This window comes from Pelobates fuscus, chromosome 1 (genome assembly GCF_036172605.1).
Source record: "Pelobates fuscus isolate aPelFus1 chromosome 1, aPelFus1.pri, whole genome shotgun sequence".
In the NCBI taxonomy this organism is placed as follows: Eukaryota; Metazoa; Chordata; class Amphibia; order Anura; family Pelobatidae; genus Pelobates; species Pelobates fuscus.
Window position 1 is genome coordinate 486,993,281 of NC_086317.1, and position 22,442 is coordinate 487,015,722.

The 22,442-nt window shown below is 43.3% G+C and overlaps 1 protein-coding gene across 1 annotated transcript in view; it reads right to left on the reverse strand.

The window, feature by feature from the left end:
* Window positions 1–13,126, reverse strand: part of STARD10 (StAR related lipid transfer domain containing 10) — a 54,075-nt gene extending 40,949 nt beyond the window's left edge. Inside the window, exon 1 of the mRNA XM_063432796.1 lies at window positions 12,966–13,126. Within this exon, the coding sequence (XP_063288866.1) occupies window positions 12,966–13,124 (159 nt within the window). The 5' untranslated portion in view covers window positions 13,125–13,126. The remainder of the gene's footprint in view (window positions 1–12,965) is intronic.
* Between the last annotated feature and the right edge of the window lie 9,316 nt (window positions 13,127–22,442).

Sequence of the window (22,442 nt, forward strand, 5' to 3'; positions counted from 1 at the left end):
AAGGGGACAAGGACACTGCATCCAGACTACTTCAATACATGAAGGGGGACAGGGACACTGCATCCAGACTACTTCAATGACATGAAGGGGGACAGGGACACTGCACCCAGACTGCTTCAATGACATGAAGGGGACAGGGACACTGCACCCAGACTGCTTCAATGACATGAAGGGGGACAGGGACACTGCACCCAGACTACTTCAATGACATGAAGGGGGACAGGGACACTGCACCCAGACTGCTTCAATGACATGAAGGGGACAGGGACACTGCACCCAGACTGCTTCAATGACATGAAGGGGGACAGGGACACTGCACCCAGACTACTTCAATGACATGAAGGGGACAGGGACACTGCACCCAGACTGCTTCAATACATGAAGGGGGAGAGGGACACTGCACCCAGACTGCTTCAATGACATGAAGGGGGACAGGGACACTGCACCCAGACTGCTTCAATGACATGAAGGGGGACAGGGACACTGCACCCAGACTGCTTCAATACATGAAGGGGGACAGGGACACTGCACCCAGACTGCTTCAATACATGAAGGGGGACAGGGACACTGCACCCAGACTGCTTCAATACATGAAGGGGGACAGGGACACTGCACCCAGGCTACTTCAATGACATGAAGGGGGACAGGGATACTGCACCCAGACTGCTTCAATGACATGAAGGGGACAGGGACACTGCACCCAGACTGCTTCAATGACATGAAGGGGACAGGGACACTGCACCCAGACTGCTTCAATGACATGAAGGGGGACAGGGACACTGCACCCAGACTGCTTCAATGACATGAAGGGGGACAGGGACACTGCACCCAGACTGCTTCAATACATGAAGGGGGACAGGGACACTGCACCCAGACTGCTTCAATGACATGAAGGGGGACAGGGACACTGTACCCAGACTGCTTCAATGACATGAAGGGGGACAGGGACACTGCACCGAGACTGCTTCAATACATGAAGGGGGACAGGGACACTGCACCCAGACTGCTTCAATGACATGAAGGGGGACAGGGACACTGCACCCAGACTACTTCAATGACATGAAGGGGGACAGGGACACTGCACCCAGACTACTTCAATGACATGAAGGGGGACAGGGACACTGCACCCAGACTGCTTCAATGACATGAAGGGGACAGGGACACTGCACCCAGACTACTTCAATGACATGAAGGGGACAGGGACACTGCACCCAGACTGCTTCAATGACATGAAGGGGGACAGGGACACTGCACCCAGACTGCTTCAATGACATGAAGGGGACAGGGACACTGCACCCAGACTGCTTCAATAACATGAAGGGGGACAGGGACACTGCACCCAGACTACTTCAATGACATGAAGGGGACAGGGACACTGCACCCAGACTGCTTCAATGACATGAAGGGGGACAGGGACACTGTACCCAGACTGCTTCAATGACATGAAGGGGGACAGGGACACTGCACCCAGACTGCTTCAATACATGAAGGGGGACAGGGACACTGCACCCAGACTGCTTCAATGACATGAAGGGGGACAGGGACACTGCACCCAGACTACTTCAATGACATGAAGGGGGACAGGGACACTGCACCCAGACTACTTCAATGACATGAAGGGGGACAGGGACACTGCACCCAGACTGCTTCAATGACATGAAGGGGACAGGGACACTGCACCCAGACTACTTCAATGACATGAAGGGGACAGGGACACTGCACCCAGACTGCTTCAATGACATGAAGGGGGACAGGGACACTGCACCCAGACTGCTTCAATGACATGAAGGGGACAGGGACACTGCACCCAGACTGCTTCAATAACATGAAGGGGGACAGGGACACTGCACCCAGACTACTTCAATGACATGAAGGGGACAGGGACACTGCACCCAGACTACTTCAATGACATGAAGGGGACAGGGACACTGCACCAGGACTACTTCAGTGACATGAAGGGGACAGGGACACTGCACCCAGACCTAGAGTGTCGCCTTAACAGGATTATTCGTTAAAGTGAGAATTTACAGTGAATGCAAATTTAAGGCCAAAGTACTTGAACTGGAAGCGTAGCCGAGGTAAAGATTCATTCCAGTTTAACGATTTTAACCGTAAATCTGAATTCTCACGTTAGTGAATAATCCTGTGATTGTAATTGTGATCTTGAGTGTATACATTGTGTCGGTTGACAGTCAGATTCCTAAACTCTGGGGATTGACTTTGAGCAGCACACACCCATAGGTGGTGCTAGTGCCGAGCTGAAGCACTGATGTTTGACTATTACAGGTACTTTTCGATGCCCAAATACAAAAAAAATCGCTGTTTAGTAGACATACCCAAATGAAAACATGCACGCAATTAATTATGCATTTGTTCATTGCGATATATGCAACAATAGCTTGCAAAAGCTGCAGATCTGTTGTCTGCATCTTTTGTAAACCCTCCCATTCTAGCCCTGCCCAGACTTCCTGTAGCTGTCCAATCACAGACTTCCCAATGCATCTCAATGAGAAGTCTTTGCATCAAGAGGTGCTATGGGAACAGTTGTCTGATTGACAGCCAGGGGGTGCAACCAGGTTATTTTTTTTTTTTTTTAAAAAGGCAATAGCTACTGAAATCCATACTTTTTGAAAAATGATAAAAAAAAAAAAAAAAAGAGGACACACTCTTAACACATGAAGCACTTCAGCAAATTGAACTGCTCTAGGGGTCTGGAGTGTCTCTAAGTGGAGGAGGCAAGAAGGTATAAGTGTATTAATGTTTTTGAATTTTTCCTCAATGCAGCTGGTTAATATAAAAAGAAAGATCACTAGTATAGGATGTTACACTAGATGGGCAGTGTGTCCGAATATCACTGAATACCTGATATCCCGGACGCTGTACGTAACATAGCAAGGCGGGATATGTCGTGACATGACAAACTCTGTTAGCGTAAGGTTCATCAAGTTTTGTTTTGGATTCAAACCCCAGGTGGTTCTGGATCTTAGCATCCCCTGCGCAGTGATATGACCTCATACCCCACGTATGGACACAAATAATCCCCTCATAGTAATAAGCAGCAAATTCAAAATGTGCAGTTCGTGTGCCATAGGATAATGAATGAGTTCATTAAGGAAGGCTCCCAAGGGATCCTATTTGATTAGCCCATTGGCACCTAGAAGCAATTTGTGTTCTATGATGGTGGTTCTGGCCTCTCAGCAAAGGGTAATTCCAACCACCTCAGTGTTCTGAAGTGGTTATGGTGCCTGGAGTCTGTGTGTGCAGCGTTTTGCTTGAAACGCGACACATACTGCGTTTAATCATTCTGCTCCAGGAGCAGCTACGTCATTGGAGTGTCATTAGCCAGCCCAGAATTAGAATCCCGTGCTGGTCAATCCTATGCACATTCCTATGTACAGAATTGCATTCATCGTCTGGGGGGGTGGGGGGGGGAGGGGGTTCTAATGATCTCAGTCAATCAATCTTGGCTTGACTGACTTCTAGCTCCTGCAGAAACCATAAGCACTTTATCTGGCAAGGCTTGGAGCCCAGCAGGATCCTGCTAAGGGGGCATCACTTTGCTAAACAGTTTGCCCTGTTACTGGGAACTAGGTTATGATGGAGCAAGCTTTAAGGGGTTAATGTTGCAATGATTGCAGGCTCGGCTTCTGTTGAAAGGATCTGGGTGATAGATCACTTCACTGAAAGGCATCACAAGCTGCTCTCACACGCACTCGGGGAGATGAAAGGACAGATTAGCAATTTGCAATGTGGTCCGGTATGGCTGAGTCACACTGCGGGCAGAGATAGAGCAACATCCTAACAGAAAAGCGTAGAATTCAGAATTGTATCCAAATCGTATGAGGAACTGCTTGTTATCAGTGTTGTGCAGGGCGAGCAGAATGCCGCATTCAATGGAGGATATTACAGGGGTCAGTCGCTAAACTCCGATTAAACAGCTGGTTTATAAACATTAACAAACTCCGCTATAGTCACAGCGTGCTTTGGAGCCTTGTTTAACCTTATTGTGATTTGTTCTGCATTTCGCCCAGTTCAATGTTTATCAAATAAACCTGTTACTGAGGGTAAAATGCCCACCGCTCAGCAGGCAGCGGATACTCAGCAGGTTAGATGTATAATTATTATTAAAGACAATCAGTGCATTCAGACAGACCGCCAGGCCCGCCGCGTTTTCCTGGACGCGTTGTAAGTCTTGCCCGCTAAATCGGGACGCTGGTGCATGGGGTACAAAGCAACAGATGCGAATGGGAGGCCTTCTAACAGGCAGTACATAAAAAGTACTGACAGATAGTATGGAGTGTTCATATGCTGGAGGACAGAAATCGGCAAAACACGGCTTATTGTTTGGTATCACTTGTTTCATGAATCAATCTTCTAGCAGCACATGAATTCTAGATACTGCCAGGCAGAACGTATTATTTGCTACCCTTCACCAAGAACACAGGTGTATAGTTCTATTGTTATCACTATTTAATAAGCTCCAACAGATTCCACAGCGCAGTTCAATTCGTAGTCATTAAGAACTGAGAATTAATTAATAATAATTATGTAGTATTTAGACGAGAAATAAGTGAAAGGATGGGCAACAGAGGGTTTGATGGGAAATGGAACTCTGCAACGTACAATCAAAAATTCTGGCGGTCATTACACGAACTAACCTCGGCTCTGTATTGAAAGGGATACGTACTTTGTTAGACTTCTATGCAATTTACACAAAGAAACTGAAGATAAATTGAGCACTAACGTGTTCAGGAAACAATAAATTATTGAGAACCGAAAAACTAATTGCGAAGCTGAGGCCATAAAGTTAGATTTGGACAAATTCACCTATAGACACTGCTTCGATTTTAAGCCTGAATTTTCCAATTTGGTTCTTAGCGCATAAACCCTATTAAGTCATTACAATTTGATCTAATAATGTGATATAACACTACTAAATGTTATTAATGTGACTGGTTGGTTGGAGAACACTCGACATTCGATAATTAAGGGTTAGAAGCTCACTTTCAGAACTTATCATTACTTTATTCTCCCCCATGGAGTGTTCTAACTCACGCAGACTCTGCTTCACTCATTGACCATCCCACCGATATTGGTGGATCTGAAGCTTAACTCGGCCTATTCACTGCTGAAAGGATTCTGAGATGGCACATGAGATAAACCACTGGTCTGTGATATTCTGGTTGGTTTGAGAGAGGTTCGAATCTATGGTGTGTTCGATGTATATCTTCTAACTGCATTATATGTCATCTACGTAACTACACCAATCAGCAGTTAACATGTGTCGTACTCTGCACTGCGGGTTTGATGATATCTGTATAACATACTCGTGATACATTCTAACTTGGTTTAACTGCAGCGGAAGTTCTAATATGGGCCCAGGTTTGAAGATCCCACTGCCCCATTAATGAACATTCCGGCTAAATGAATGTTTTGTTCAGTTTCATCTTTTTATGTATGAACTTCCAAGTCAACAGAAAGCTCACAAGTTCTGGATTATTTGATTCAATGCATTGAAACATAGTAATAGCCCAATCCTTCAAAGCCAGCTATTTGTGTAGCACTTATCCCCCTCCCCCCTTTAAAGATGGGGATGTTTTTGGAATAGAAATGGGCTGCGTAGTCTACAGGTTATTAAAGCTATGATTTTTTTAAAACAATTTTTCAAACTGAACTTTCCCCAGTGAGCTGATTTGGCTGAAAGTTTGCAATTCCCTTCATCAAATCGCTACCATTTCCAGTTTAAAGAACGACTATAGTCACCCAGTCAACTTCACGTCAATGAAGTGGTCTGGGTGCTATGGCACTGTCATGTTAAACATTGCAGTTTGTTTGGAAATAGCCATTAGAGGCGCTACCCCTGTAATTGTGTAATTGTGTTTCACAATATTTTTGAATACTCTTGGACAAATTGTGGCCAGCCATCTGTTGCTGGACGTCCAATAGTGATTGGTGGTTGTGGGACACATTTTGCCAACATGGCGTTAGATGTCAGGTGTTTGAGCAGTAATTTAAGCCTTTTGATCAGGTACAAAGTTCACTTAATAACTGGGAGAACAAGTTTTTCTTTATACTAAGCTGGTTTGGCAACGGCATAGAGCAAGTGACATCTGGAGCACTTTCTCAAACACTACCAACGGTGACTAATCTCTCCGCCATCTGAAATATACACAACACATGTTATTAAGGTGAAACCGGGATGTTAACCCTTCTTCTGTTACTGCTAGGACAATATATCTCTGTGTAGCTCTGACAGGTAGCACAAGGCTCTACAGGTTGATAAATACGGAAAAAAGCTCTACAGAGTGAAAGACCCCACACTACAGGGGGAGGAAGACAGAAGCAACAGCAATCTGCAAGGGAAGGAGGCCACACAAAGCTCATCTTGCTGGAATAATTAGTATATTCCACCAGCCAACGGTTTCCAATGCTACAATCCCACTGTAGCAATACATATTTCAGTAACAGGGGAGAAATGCTGAACTTTAATCTTGGATTCAGTGCCCAGACCCTCATTAACCCTTCATGTGACGGTAGTCACCATCACCATGAGTATAAGACGGACACATGATATAGGTCACTGGGTTATTCTTATGTTCTAGTCACCCTGTGCCTATTATAGGTGCAGGGTGCGTATAATATCATTTAATTGTTTATTGTTAAATGGTTTGTGTGCACTACCTAAATAGCAAGACTAGTTAATTTGCATATTCAGGTAGATTTGCATATTACGGTTTCTACATGCAGGGGAGATATGTTTGTTATTGTCTTCCCCACCCTATTATGAATATGTTATTATGAGTTCCTGTATGTTTCCCCATATGATTTGGTTATTTATATTAGAATGAGTTTGTCACAGCAAGTTTAATGTTATGCACATATGGGCTAGTCCTGAGTAAAAATAAAGTTGAGTATGGTAGTGCCATCTGGAACTTTGTGTCCTGGTTTGTTCAGGGATCCCAGTAACAGAGTCTTCAGAGTCTGCTGCTGGCTTGGTCCCAGTATCCTGGGATACCTTAAAAAGAGCTCAGCCTGAGGGCCACAAGTGCCTTTGTAAAGGCAGGAGCTAGTCACAGTGGAGGCAGAGTTGTGGATAACTGTCTGGAAGAGGAGCTGAAGAGGCCTGGAAGGAGAAAGCTACAGCCTAGTCTAGGGTGGAAGAGGTTCTCAGCGTCCCCAGTCAAGCTTTTGTTACTGGGGGTGAAGGGTCTCTGAAAGCAGCTAGGAATCTGGCGGAGGTACTAAGTTGGAGTACAGGAGCTCAGTCACAATGCATAAATATATTACAGGAGCAAACCTACCAGATTCCACAAAGAAGAGCCTTACATCTTATAGTCCTTCCCTAGAAGAACCTGATTATGTCCACAACGGAGGAACATGTTCAGAATTCATGGATGAATGATGGATAACAGTGGATCATACATAGAGCTCTAAAGATGATAGTTTAATATCTTAAATACTCTCAACATTCTGGAACTGCACCTTTGGAAAGACATTCTATAGCAGAATAGGAGCAATGGTTAAAAAAGTATGGACGGAGATAAAAGGGCAACCTGATTGCTGACGATTATACTCCGAAGCCTGCTTGAAAGGTATATTTTTATGGATAATACTACAGGGAGCCCTAAATAGATCCACGCTACCTGTATTACATAAAAAACAAAGGGTATCTCAGACACTGACTGTCCAATATAACACCCATCATTCATAGCAGCTACTGAGTGCCTACAGTATGCGCTGTCGTATGATTATCAGATGTCAGAGTTTAAAAGTGGTATCAATATTTTATTTTTTTCTTCTATTAACGAACCACAAATAAACACTGAAATAAAACTTTGCTTTCACTTTACTCATTAGGAGGATGTTGTACTGGAAGTGACGTAACGCAGTCCAACCACTGAACGAAACGATTTAAATAGAAATCGAAGTAAACCTGAGAATGAATTATTCAAGTAGCTACTAATAGAGGAAGCAGACACATTACTGCGCTATAGCCCTGGGTGTGCTACACACATAAGTAATATTCTGGATCTATTTAATGTGCTGTCAGCATAACGACAGTTTGTTTCTTATCCATGTAACCTACAGGAGAGCAGCGAAACATAAAACAAATTGGATTGATTGTTAGAATGTCAATAAATCTTCCCCAGGCCTAAAATCCTTTAAGAGATCCCTCTCTACATACCTCAAAACAGAATGCACCTGTCATGGTTGATTATATATTTCCTACCTGTTCTATGTTACATTTTGTATATATTGTGTATCAATATTGTTTTTGTATTTTATTGTACCATAATGTAACAATGGAATGTTTTGTGGACCCAGGACATACCTGAAAACGAGAGAAATCTCAATGTATCTTTCCTGGTAAAATATTTTATAAATAAATAAATAAATGTATTCGAGCTGTGATTGGCTGCACCTTGTACCACGTGTCTAGCAGATGGAATAATTCAGCCCAAGAAAATAGGACAGAATGGAATACGAAGAATTATTGCAGTACATGTTTTGGTCATTAAAATGGCAAAATGAATAATGTTCTAAATTGTTTGTTTATTTATAATAATTATATAATAGCCCTTTTGAAGTGACGATTTACAGAAACATGTTAAGGTAGGTGTACTTTGTAGGTGCGATACATGACCATAATCACAAACAAACAAAACAGCGAGTAATTTGCATAAAGGCAAAAACCATAACATTTTACGACGGAGAGATGCTGATATATCTAAAATCATTCAAAGCTACTCTTATTAAATACATATTTATTTTAAACAGACTGCAAGAGTACCAGCTTTAAAAGCATTATGGGGGTTGTAGTTTTCAAAGATTGGCGCACCACAAGCTGTTAGTGATAAGCGCAAGTAGAGTATGAGATGGGCACAGTGCCTACTGCCCACTCTGCCCCCCGTCTGATGAGAGGAAACGATTTACCTGCAGGAGGTAAATGCTTGTACAGTGAGAACTTCCATGGAACCTTCTAAGATAAATGGAAATAATTAAAGAGGAACCGTGCTGGCTGGGGATTGTGTCAATTATACACAAGCAATTCACACTCCCTTACACTGAAGGGTTTAGTATCTTCTGACGCAGGAAATTTGGCAACTCCACATTAACCCTCGCAACGTTAAAACTGCACAGCTGCAATGCACTATGGGTACATGGAAATCGCAGGAATTAGGACCAAATAGAGATCGAACAAAAACTGGAGTTTCAGACTTCTCCAGTTCGAATACTTTGATCTAACATTTGTAAATTCGTTGTTTCTGCTCAAATATTGACTATTTTGTCTTTAATCCCCCTGACGGGGAAGGAGTAAGATGCGTATTGTATTAAGGAGGAATCTTCAAAGGGTTTTAGTTCTCTGAAGTTTGAATTGTGGAGAAATAAATGAATGGGATCTGGATTAGTAAATATAGGCCGTTACAGGCAATGCGTACAGAACATCCCAGCTTTGGCCTTGGTGTGGCCCAGGTTTGGCCTTGGTGTGGCCCAGGTTTGGCCTTTGTGTGGCCCAGGTTTGGCCTTTGTGTGGCCCAGGTTTGGCCTTGGTTTGGCCTAGGTTTGGCTATTTGTCAATTTATTAGAACCATCTTTATAGAGAATGATCCCCACATAACAACTATCTCCATCCTCGACCTATGTGTTAATGATTGAATCTAATACAGTGTGTGGACAGCGTGGATAATAGCTACACAGGGCCACAAGTCAAACTTTCATTTCTGTGTCTGTGTATTCACACGCCGAGCACCCTCGAGATGCCCAGGTACCAGCCCTCAAGGAAAGCTCAGCTCGGAAATCAGAAATTAACCATGTGAGTGCTGGAGGGGCGAGTAACAAGGGAACAAAAGGGGTTAAACGAAGGAGAAAACTTTTCTTGTTAAATATGTGCGTTCAGTCTCATAGCTGCAGCTTTCTAAGGAACAGTGTGTCTGTACAGATATAATGATACAGTCTGTATGGGTCAGTCCGTACAGATATAATGATACAGTCTGTATGGGTCAGTCTGTACAGATATAATGATACAGTCTGTATGGGTCAGTCCGTACAGATATAATGATACAGTCTGTATGGGTCAGTCTGTACAGATATAATGATACAGTCTGTATGGGTCAGTCTGTACAGATATAATGATACAGTCTGTATGGGTCAGTCTGTACAGATATAATGATACAGTCTGTATGGGTCAGTCCGTACAGATATAATGATACAGTCTGTATGGGTCAGTCTGTACAGATATAATGATACAGTCTGTATGGGTCAGTCCATACAGATATAATGATACAGTCTGTATGGGTCAGTCCGTACAGATATAATGATACAGTCTGTATGGGTCAGTCTGTACAGATATAATGATACAGTCTGTATGGGTCAGTCTGTACAGATATAATGATACAGTCTGTATGGGTCAGTCCGTACAGATATAATGATACAGTCTGTATGGGTCAGTCTGTACAGATATAATGATACAGTCTGTATGGGTCAGTCCGTACAGATATAATGATACAGTCTGTATGGGTCAGTCTGTACAGATATAATGATACAGTCTGTATGGGTCAGTCTGTACAGATATAATGATACAGTCTGTATGGGTCAGTCCGTACAGATATAATGATACAGTCTGTATGGGTCAGTCTGTACAGATATAATGATACAGTCTGTATGGGTCAGTCCGTACAGATATAATGATACAGTCTGTATGGGTCAGTCCGTACAGATATAATGATACAGTCTGTATGGGTCAGTCCGTACAGATATAATGATACAGTCTGTATGGGTCAGTCTGTACAGATATAATGATACAGTCTGTATGGGTCAGTCCGTACAGATATAATGATACAGTCTGTATGGGTCAGTCCGTACAGATATAATGATACAGTCTGTATGGGTCAGTCCGTACAGATATAATGATACAGTCTGTATGGGTCAGTCTGTACAGATATAATGATACAGTCTGTATGGGTCAGTCTGTACAGATATAATGATACAGTCTGTATGGGTCAGTCTGTACAGATATAATGATACAGTCTGTATGGGTCAGTCTGTACAGATATAATGATACAGTCTGTATGGGTCAGTCTGTACAGATATAATGATACAGTCTGTATGGGTCAGTCCGTACAGATATAATGATACAGTCTGTATGGGTCAGTCCGTACAGATATAATGATACAGCCTGTATGGGTCAGTCCGTACAGATATAATGATACAGTCTGTATGGGTCAGTCTGTACAGATATAATGATACAGTCTGTATGGGTCAGTCCGTACAGATATAATGATACAGTCTGTATGGGTCAGTCTGTACAGATATAATGATACAGTCTGTATGGGTCAGTCCGTACAGATATAATGATACAGTCTGTATGGGTCAGTCTGTACAGATATAATGATACAGTCTGTATGGGTCAGTCTGTACAGATATAATGATACAGTCTGTATGGGTCAGTCCGTACAGATATAATGATACAGTCTGTATGGGTCAGTCTGTACAGATATAATGATACAGTCTGTATGGGTCAGTCTGTACAGATATAATGATACAGTCTGTATGGGTCAGTCCGTACAGATATAATGATACAGTCTGTATGGGTCAGTCTGTACAGATATAATGATACAGTCTGTATGGGTCAGTCTGTACAGATATAATGATACAGTCTGTATGGGTCAGTCCGTACAGATATAATGATACAGTCTGTATGGGTCAGTCTGTACAGATATAATGATACAGTCTGTATGGGTCAGTCCGTACAGATATAATGATACAGTCTGTATGGGTCAGTCTGTACAGATATAATGATACAGTCTGTATGGGTCAGTCCGTACAGATATAATGATACAGTCTGTATGGGTCAGTCTGTACAGATATAATGATACAGTCTGTATTGTTCAGTCCATACAGATATAAGTATACATTGTTTATAGGTTAGTCTCTATAGACACAATGATGCAGTTTGCCTAGGTCTAAAAAACAACAGCATTTTTTGCAGAATGAATCTAAAAATAATCCAGGCTATAGTTACTTTGTGTACTCATGAATTAATACTCCATGATTTTCCTCTGCAATGTGTTTCACAGCTCTCTGGACCATAAAGAGTTAATGACTGAAAATGGGATTCTTATACAAGTTTTCTCAGTATTTATTTCTTACAAACTTTTCATTAACTGCCAGCTGTTTGATTTTATCTGAAATATGTTTTATAAAAATGGTAAATAACACAATGTTTCCAATTAGATTGTAAGCTCTGTGGCCAAGGAATTATCTTTGTCTTGTGACTGAGATATGGTGTCTTTATTCTGGTTTGACTAAACTAACTGGGTTGGTGTGTATGGAATGGCATGGCCTGGTATGGTATAGAATGGCATGGTCTGGTATGGTATAGAATGGCATGGCCTGTTATGGTATAGAATGGCATGGCCTGGTATGGTATAGAATGGCATGGCCTGTTATGGTATAGAATGGCATGGTCTGGTATGGAATGGCATGGTCTGGTATGGTATAGAATGGCCTGTTATGGTATGATATTATATGGGTCAGTCTGTACATGGAATGGAATGGTATGGTATGGCATGGTCTGGTATGGAATGGCATGATCTGGTATGGAATGGCATGGCCTGGTTTGGTATTATATGGGTCAGTCTGTACATGGAATGGAATGGTCTGGAATGGCATGGTCTGGTATGGAATGGCATGGTCTGGTATGGTATAGAATGGCATGGTCTGGTATGGTATAGAATGGCATGGTCTGGTATGGTATAGAATGGCATGGTCTGGTATGGTATAGAATGGCATGGTCTGGTATGGTATAGAATGGCATGGTCTGGTATGGAATGGCCTGTTATGGTATGGTATGATATGGGTCAGTCTGTACATGGAATGGAATGGTATGGAATGGCATGGCCTGGTATGGTATGGCCTGGTATGGTCTGGTATGGCATGGTCTGGCATTGAGACTTGATTCTTACCTTGATCTTGTGCAGGGCTCTCTCCTCCTCCAGGATCTGCACCCAGACAGTGACCCCTGATTTGCTGTAAGTCTGAGTCCAGCCAGTCTCTGAGTGGCACTCACTCTTGAAGTTCTGAAAGTCTCTGTCATCTGGGATCTGGACACTGTCCCTGGACATGTTGGCGGTCAGTCCGTACAGATATAATGATACAGTCTGTATGGGTCAGTCCGTACAGATATAATGATACAGTCTGTATGGGTCAGTCCGTACAGATATAATGATACAGTCTGTATGGGTCAGTCCGTACAGATATAATGATACAGTCTGTATGGGTCAGTCTGTACAGATATAATGATACAGTCTGTATGGGTCAGTCTGTACAGATATAATGATACAGTCTGTATGGGTCAGTCCGTACAGATATAATGATACAGTCTGTATGGGTCAGTCTGTAGAGATATAATGATACAGTCTGTATGGGTCAGTCTGTACAGGTATAATGATACAGTCTGTATGGGTCAGTCCGTACAGATATAATGATACAGTCTGTATGGGTCAGTCCGTACAGATATAATGATACAGTCTGTATGGGTCAGTCCGTACAGATATAATGATACAGTCTGTATGGGTCAGTCTGTACAGATATAATGATACAGTCTGTATGGGTCAGTCTGTACAGATATAATGATACAGTCTGTATGGGTCAGTCCGTACAGATATAATGATACAGTCTGTATGGGTCAGTCCGTACAGATATAATGATACAGTCTGTATGGGTCAGTCTGTACAGATATAATGATACAGTCTGTATGGGTCAGTCCGTACAGATATAATGATACAGTCTGTATGGGTCAGTCCGTACAGATATAATGATACAGTCTGTATGGGTCAGTCCGTACAGATATAATGATACAGTCTGTATGGGTCAGTCTGTACAGATATAATGATACAGTCTGTATGGGTCAGTCCGTACAGATATAATGATACAGTCTGTATGGGTCAGTCTGTAGAGATATAATGATACAGTCTGTATGGGTCAGTCTGTACAGGTATAATGATACAGTCTGTATGGGTCAGTCCGTACAGATATAATGATACAGTCTGTATGGGTCAGTCCGTACAGATATAATGATACAGTCTGTATGGGTCAGTCCGTACAGATATAATGATACAGTCTGTATGGGTCAGTCTGTACAGATATAATGATACAGTCTGTATGGGTCAGTCTGTACAGATATAATGATACAGTCTGTATTGTTCAGTCCATACAGATATAAGTATACATTGTTTATAGGTTAGTCTCTATAGACACAATGATGCAGTTTGCCTAGGTCTAAAAAACAACAGCATTTTTTGCAGAATGAATCTAAAAATAATCCAGGTTATAGTTACTTTGTGTACTCATGAATTAATACTCCATGATTTTCCTCTGCAATGTGTTTCACAGCTCTCTGGACCATAAAGAGTTAATGACTGAAAATGGGATTCTTATACAAGTTTTCTCAGTATTTATTTCTTACAAACTTTTCATTAACTGCCAGCTGTTTGATTTTATCTGAAATATGTTTTATAAAAATGGTAAATAACACAATGTTTCCAATTAGATTGTAAGCTCTGTGGCCAAGGAATTATCTTTGTCTTGTGACTGAGATATGGTGTCTTTATTCTGGTTTGACTAAACTAACTGGGTTGGTGTGTATGGAATGGCATGGCCTGGTATGGTATAGAATGGCATGGTCTGGTATGGTATAGAATGGCATGGCCTGTTATGGTATAGAATGGCATGGCCTGGTATGGTATAGAATGGCATGGCCTGTTATGGTATAGAATGGCATGGTCTGGTATGGAATGGCATGGTCTGGTATGGTATAGAATGGCCTGTTATGGTATGATATTATATGGGTCAGTCTGTACATGGAATGGAATGGTATGGTATGGCATGGTCTGGTATGGAATGGCATGATCTGGTATGGAATGGCATGGCCTGGTTTGGTATTATATGGGTCAGTCTGTACATGGAATGGAATGGTCTGGAATGGCATGGTCTGGTATGGAATGGCACGGTCTGGTATGGTATAGAATGGCATGGTCTGGTATGGTATAGAATGGCATGGTCTGGTATGGTATAGAATGGCATGGTCTGGTATGGTATAGAATGGCATGGTCTGGTATGGTATAGAATGGCATGGTCTGGTATGGAATGGCCTGTTATGGTATGGTATGATATGGGTCAGTCTGTACATGGAATGGAATGGTATGGAATGGCATGGCCTGGTATGGTATGGCCTGGTATGGTCTGGTATGGCATGGTCTGGCATTGAGACTTGATTCTTACCTTGATCTTGTGCAGGGCTCTCTCCTCCTCCAGGATCTGCACCCAGACAGTGACCCCTGATTTGCTGTAAGTCTGAGTCCAGCCAGTCTCTGAGTGGCACTCACTCTTGAAGTTCTGAAAGTCTCTGTCATCTGGGATCTGGACACTGTCCCTGGACATGTTGGCGGTCAGTGAGGAGTCTATCCTGGACCTGGGAAGGAGGGGGTGAGGATTAGGGGCTCCTTGTGAGAGAGCGAAGGTTTGGGGTGTCAATCAGAGAGAATGACAGCTGAAAAGGATAACAGTGAGGGTGAGAATGGGGGCTTAAAATTGGGGAGCCACACAGAGGGGGAAGTGGCTGATAATTGAGGTGTCACTGAGAGGAGGCTGATAATTGGGGACCCACAGGGGGGCTGCTAATGGGGAGCCACAGAGAAGAGGCTGATATGGGATTCAGCCAGGGACACACAGAGCAGGTGAAGGTCTAGGTTGAGGTAGGTAGCAGCAGACCCAGTGAGCTGGAGGTAGGTTGGTCTATGCAGTGGAAGCTCCCAGTCCCAGCTGATCCATCAGAGAGCAATGTGACCCAGCCCTGGATCCGGTTCTACCAGCAGGGCAGGTGCAGCAGGCTGGAGAGAGCGCAGTCCCCGGGGGCACCTTCCTTGATGGGTCCCTGTGACAATCTCTTACTGGCTGAGCTGTCACTGTGTGTCTGTGTGTGGGGGTGGTGTGTAGCTGGGGGTGTGTATTGTGATGCTGGCAGGACCTGGGAGTGTGTAATGTACAGAGCCTCCTCTCATCCTGCCCCTGTATACCCACACTGTACACACTGTGTCTGTATACCTAGCACTGCACACACTGTGTCTGTATACCCAGCACTGCACACACTGTGTCTGTATACCCAGCACTGCACACACTGTGTCTGTATACCCAGCACTGCACACGCTGTATCTGTATACCCAGCACTGCACACGCTGTATCTGTATACCCAGCACTGCACACGCTGTATCTGTATACCCAGCACTGCACATGCTGTGCCTGTATACCCAGCACTGTACTCACTGTATCTGTATACCCACACTGTACACATTATATCTGTATACTCAGCACTGTACATTGTATCTGTATTCACACACTGTACACATTGTATATGTATACCCAGCACTGTACATATTGTATCTGTAAACCCAGCACTGTACACTACTACACACTGTATCTGTATACCTAGCACTGTACACACTGTATCTGTATTCACACACTGCACACACTGTATCTGTATACCTAGCACTGTACACACTGTATCTGTATTCACACACTGTACACATTGTATATGTATACCCAGCACTGTACATTGTATCTGTATCCCCATGCTGTACACATTGTATCTGTAAACCCAGCACTGTACACTACTACACACTGTATCTATATACCTAGCACTGTACACACTGTATCTGTATACCCAGCACTGTACACACTGTATCTGTATACCTAGCACTGTACATTGTATCTGTATACAATGTATTCAGGCTATTGCAGGCAATGAATAGAGCAGGAGAAAATTAATTCTAAACTAAATATAAAGTGTAGTAAATGAAGTTTTAACATTGGATCTCTCTTTACAGGAAGTGTTTAGGAAGGCTGTGTAGGTCACATGCAGGGAGGGGTGACTAGGGCTGTATAAACAAAGTGATTTAACTCCTAAATGGCAGAGAATTGAGCATTCAGAATGCGATGACTGGACTATACAACAAAACTACTTAATTGAGTTAATGTTGTTTTGGTGCTTGTGACGGAGGTCAGCTTTCTCTTTATTACCAGGGACTCTGGAGTGCGTCACACCCAGGTTCTGAACCTTAGGACCTCTACCATCGGACGAGGCTGCAGCTCTGTCCTTCTAGGCCTTTTCTAGTTTCAAGTTTCACCAAGAGAGGGCAATCTAGAATCATAACAAGTCTGAAAACAAAGGCACCCCAACTTTGCAACTTTGCAACGTGACCCTTTAATATAAAACAATAAAATGCATTAAATTGTGAGAACAAAGCCCAGGTAAGAACTATGAAATCTGTGGAGAGTGTCAGGTGATAACAGGTGTTATCAGCAAGGATTATATAACCCAGAGTTATATAGCAGGGGATTATATAATGAGATTATATTATAGAAAGCTTGCAGATACTAACATTATTCAGTTTGTCTCACGATATCCTGTGAATTACGTGTGTGATATCCTGGCTGTGTCCTTTGGGTTAATAAACTGATTAATCAGATCGCAGATTTCCTGGCACGGGCTAACGGTTTAGTGTAAAGCCTGCAGGACATGTGCAGGAAGGGGGGTTATATATTAAAGCTGTGCTCCCTGTGTATATTGGACAGCAACACCTTACAGGTACACTCCAGGGCCCTGTCCTTCAGTTATGATTTAGGGCCCTGTCCCTCAGTTATGATTTAAGGCCCTGTCCCTCAGTTATGATTTGGGGATCCTGTCCCTCTGTTGCCCCCTCCCAATTGTTGGGAGGTATGACACTCCAATAACCAGGACAACTTGGTGCCACTTGTATCCTATATGTGTACCATGGAGAGACTCACTGATAGCACCGAGTGTGTGCCCTGTATGTGTACCATGGAGAGACTCACTGATAGCACCGAGTGTGTGCCCTGTACGTATACCATGGAGAGACTCACTGATAGCACCGAGTGTGTGCCCTGTACGTATACCATGGAGAGACTCACTGATAGCACCGAGTGTGTGCCCTGTACGTATACCATGGAGAGACTCACTGATAGCACCGAGTGTGTGCCCTGTACGTATACCATGGAGAGACTCACTGATAGCACCGAGTGTGTGCCATGTATGTGTACCATGGAGAGACTCACTGATAGCACCGAGTGTGTGCCCTGTACGTATACCATGGAGAGACTCACTGATAGCACCGAGTGTGTGCCCTGTACGTATACCATGGAGAGACTCTGATAGCACTGAGTGTGTGTCCTGTATGTGTACCATGGAGAGACTCTGATAGCACTGAGTGTGCCCTGTATGTGTACCATGGAGAGACTCACTGATAGCACTGAGTGTGTGCCCTGTACGTATACCATGGAGAGACTCACTGATAGCACTGAGTGTGTGCCCCGTATGTGTACCATGGAGAGACTCACTGATAGCACTGAGTGTGTGCCCTGTGTCTGTACCATGGAGAGACTCACTGATAGCACTGAGTGTGTGCCCTGTATGTGTACCACGGAGAGACTCACTGATAGCACTGAGTGTGTGCCCTGTATGTGTACCATGGAGAGACTCACTGATAGCACTGAGTGTGTGCCCTGTACGTATACCATGGAGAGACTCACTGATAGCACTGAGTGTTTGCCCTGTATGTATACCATGGAGAGACTCACTGATAGCACTGAGTGTTTGCCCTGTACATGGACCATTAGAGATTCAGCCAGAGGAATAATATACAGCACTTAGGGAAATGAAACGGGATAAGCCGGGAATATGGGAGGGCAGTTGGGTATTCAGAGTGAAATACAGATTGCCCCCAGGAAGGTCAGGATTGTATGAGAACAAACAGGAGTTACTGGTAGGGGCAGACTGGTTTGGAGGAACCGGATACGCAAACTGTAATAATAATAAGGGTACCAACCAGGATTAATGAGAATGTGAATTGCTGAGAGGGATTGAATCTTCATCAAATTAATCTGTTTGTTAGCAGAGGTAAATGGAAAAGACTTCATTAAACAGATCAGGGTAAGATAATGGTGTAAATGTCACTGTGCAATAAATGAAACATATTCATTCATCAATCGCAGTGTGAAACTGTCCTCCTCCCGAGCGAGCTATCTGCGTCTTGCAACCATTAATTCTGCTCCTCCTGGGCGGTTACTGGAATGTTAAGGAAGGTGCTGAAGACATACAATACAGCGATAAAATGTGATGTCATCAGGCAAATGGCGGTCCTCATCCCAACAACAAGTACTGGCTGCAGGATGCTGCCCATCCATTTTCAGTCTCCATTTTGGATATGGCGGAAGACATCTTTAGATAAGAAAATATTTGTAACTGTACTAACTGCTAACGTTTCCACCATCTCCGTGTGTAGATTAAACTTATTCCAATGGGGGAAGCAAACTTAACCACACATTTCTAAAATGACTATCTCAGTCTAATGGTCATCATAAAACCATATGAAACCGAGAAACTCCAAATATTGGAACTCAGTACTGTACCATCTCCTAACGAGACACCTCGCCCACAAAATGCAGCTTTCACCCCTTAAGGACACATGACATGTGTGACATGTCATGATCCCCTTTTATTCCAGAAGTTTGGTCCTTAAGGGGTTAAATGAACTACATCGAAAAATGTCCGCCATGTGACGGGGACTAGTATTTACTTTACTTTCAGAGACATCAAATTCTCCACCTGAAAAGGTCTTCCTGCCTTCAAAGATCTGCTAATGTTTGAAAATGCTTTAGTGGAAGAGCCTGTTTTAAGATCCTGTCCTGTTATGTTAACATATAACCCAAGGGAGAATGTTTGCTAATCAGGTTAAACCAAAGCAAATGCTGCATGTGTTTGTGATAAAACTTACATAAAATAGAAATTCCCTATTCTCCTACTAACACATATCTTAAACTGCTCTCTTTCTCCTGCCATTGTCCCTGCTCCCCTTAAACATGCTACTGTAGTATCTGTCCTAAAAAAGCCACCTCTTGATGTCTTCCCTTTCCAAGTATTGTCCTATATTTCTGCTCCCTTTCTCCTCAAAGCTTCTGGAACGACTTGTTTTTACCGATCTAGCATTCCCTTCAATCTGGCTTCCGTCCCTCCACTCTACTGAGACTGCTCTGATTACAGTTACTAACAGTGGCGGAACTACCGCGGTCAAAGGGGTCGCAGCTGCGACCAGGGCCCGTTCCTTCAGGGGACCCAGCCACCCTGTGTACCCCTGTACCCCGGCTGGGTACCTCTGCCAAAGGACTGCTTCCTAGCTGGAAGAAAAGGCAGAAAAAAAAACCTCAGAGTCAGGAAACAAAGCCAAGGTCCATACCAGAATACAATACAAATCACAAGGAACGCACTAAAGGGTACTGGGAACAGAAACCACAATAGGGCACAGAATCTAGTGCCAGGTAAGTTTCAATTATTTTATTTTTAATTTGATTGGTCCATGTAATGCCTGTGCCCCAAAAATGGGGGCGCCAGAATGACGTGGGCCAATGGGAGCCAGCCGCAAGGTTAGGCTCACATTTCTACTTTAAGAACGTGCTCGCCAGAAGCCAGGAGTTTTCTAGCCACACGTGGCTCACCTGGAGGCAGGAGGGCTTGCGCCGCGTGCGGCTCCAACGGAAGAACCATGCCGGCATGCGGACCAGGTAAATACCGTTACATCTATGAAGTTCACGACTTGCACGGATTTCCAAAGAGCACGTTTTTGGAACACTTATTTCTTATAATGCTAGTGCATCAGACAGGCCATGCACCATCATTGTAAAGACACAACGTTCTCTTATCAGGCAGGGAAAGGGTCAAGGAAAGAGAAATAAGTCTTCACCCACACAGATCCCCAAGTGTTCCATTCAGATATTGTTTGTTAAGGGAGGGGACCGTGCCAGACAGCTGCCGTATCCGGGTCCCCTACACCTGTCTCCTCACTTTTCATCATGGAGAGTTAACAGCGTTAAACCAGATTCCTAATGTCACACGGCCCCATACCTGCCTGGCTGCAGTGTATCCCGCTGCCATTATTTCTTACAGTAAGCCAAATAGGATTTAAAAAATTATTTTACTTCGTATGTGAAGAAAATATAACAAATAAACTATTAAAAAACTGTTTGTAAAAATGTAAAGACAGCAATTTATAAATAATGGACTTATTAATTTAATGAAAAAATACCAATGTTAATAACTATTCCAATCAATATTCCGTCAATTTGTTAATGTTTTCTCATTTAATTGACAGCTGCTTAAATCAGTCTTTTTGCACCAACTTAATCATTGACTGTCAATCTTTTATCATTCCGTCACATTAGTGTTTCATTCTTCAGACCACGTCACAGGCATTATGGGGTGCCACAGAAAATATGGGGTGCCCAGGCAGTATGGGGTGCACACTGCACAGACAGTATGAGGTGCCACAGACAGTATGGGATGCCAAATGCAGTATGGGGTGAGGGGGTGCCACAGGCAGTATGGGGTGCATAGCCAGTATGAGGTGCCACAGATAATATGGGGTGCACAGGCAGTATCGGTTACCACAGGCAATATGGGTTGCCACAGGTAATATGGGGGGCCACAAGCGATATGGGGTGCCACAAGCAATATGGGGGGCCACAAGCAATATGGGGGGCCACAGATAATCTGGGGTGCACAGGCAGTATCGGAAGCCACATACAGTATGTGGTGCCACAGATAATATGGGGTGCCACAGACAGTATGACATGCCACAGATAATCTGGGGTGCACAGGCAGTATCGGAAGCCACATACAGTATGTGGTGCCACAGATAATATGGGGTGCACAGGCAGTATGGGTTGCATAGCTAGTATGAGGTGCCACAGATAATATGGGGTGCACAGGCAGTATCGGTTACCACAGGCAATATGGGAGGCCACAGGCAATATGGGAGGCCACAGACAATCTGGGGTGCCACAGGCAGTTTGGGGTGCCACACACAGTAAGGAGCGCCACAGACAGTAAGGGGTTATAACTAAAAGTGTTTCCATGGTAAAAGTAAAAGTGAGCGTGTTTAAAATAATTACTGTCATTAACAGGCATCAATACACAAGCTGTGTCAGAATACAGTTGTGAGCTAATTACTGTATAGAAAAGAGATCGAGAAAGGAATCTAATTATCACACGGAAAGCGATCTCATTCCTGGACATCACAAACGAAACGATACAAATTTGCTCTTGAGGGTTTTTTTGTTTTTTTTTAGTATAAAACCCATTTAGCATCTTAATATAAAGCTGCATGCAAGTCTTTTGTTTTTTCCGAGGAAGAAATGGATACAATGGATTTTGTTTATAATTGACAACAAGGGGAATGTTTAATCTAAATCGAGAAGGGAGATAGGAAAAAGGTTAGTTGGAAGGCAAATGTGGCAAATCTAATTTGGACAAGGCGAGGGTTCATTGTCAGGCTAGATTGGAAATATTTGTGGTAATGTGTTAAATGTATATA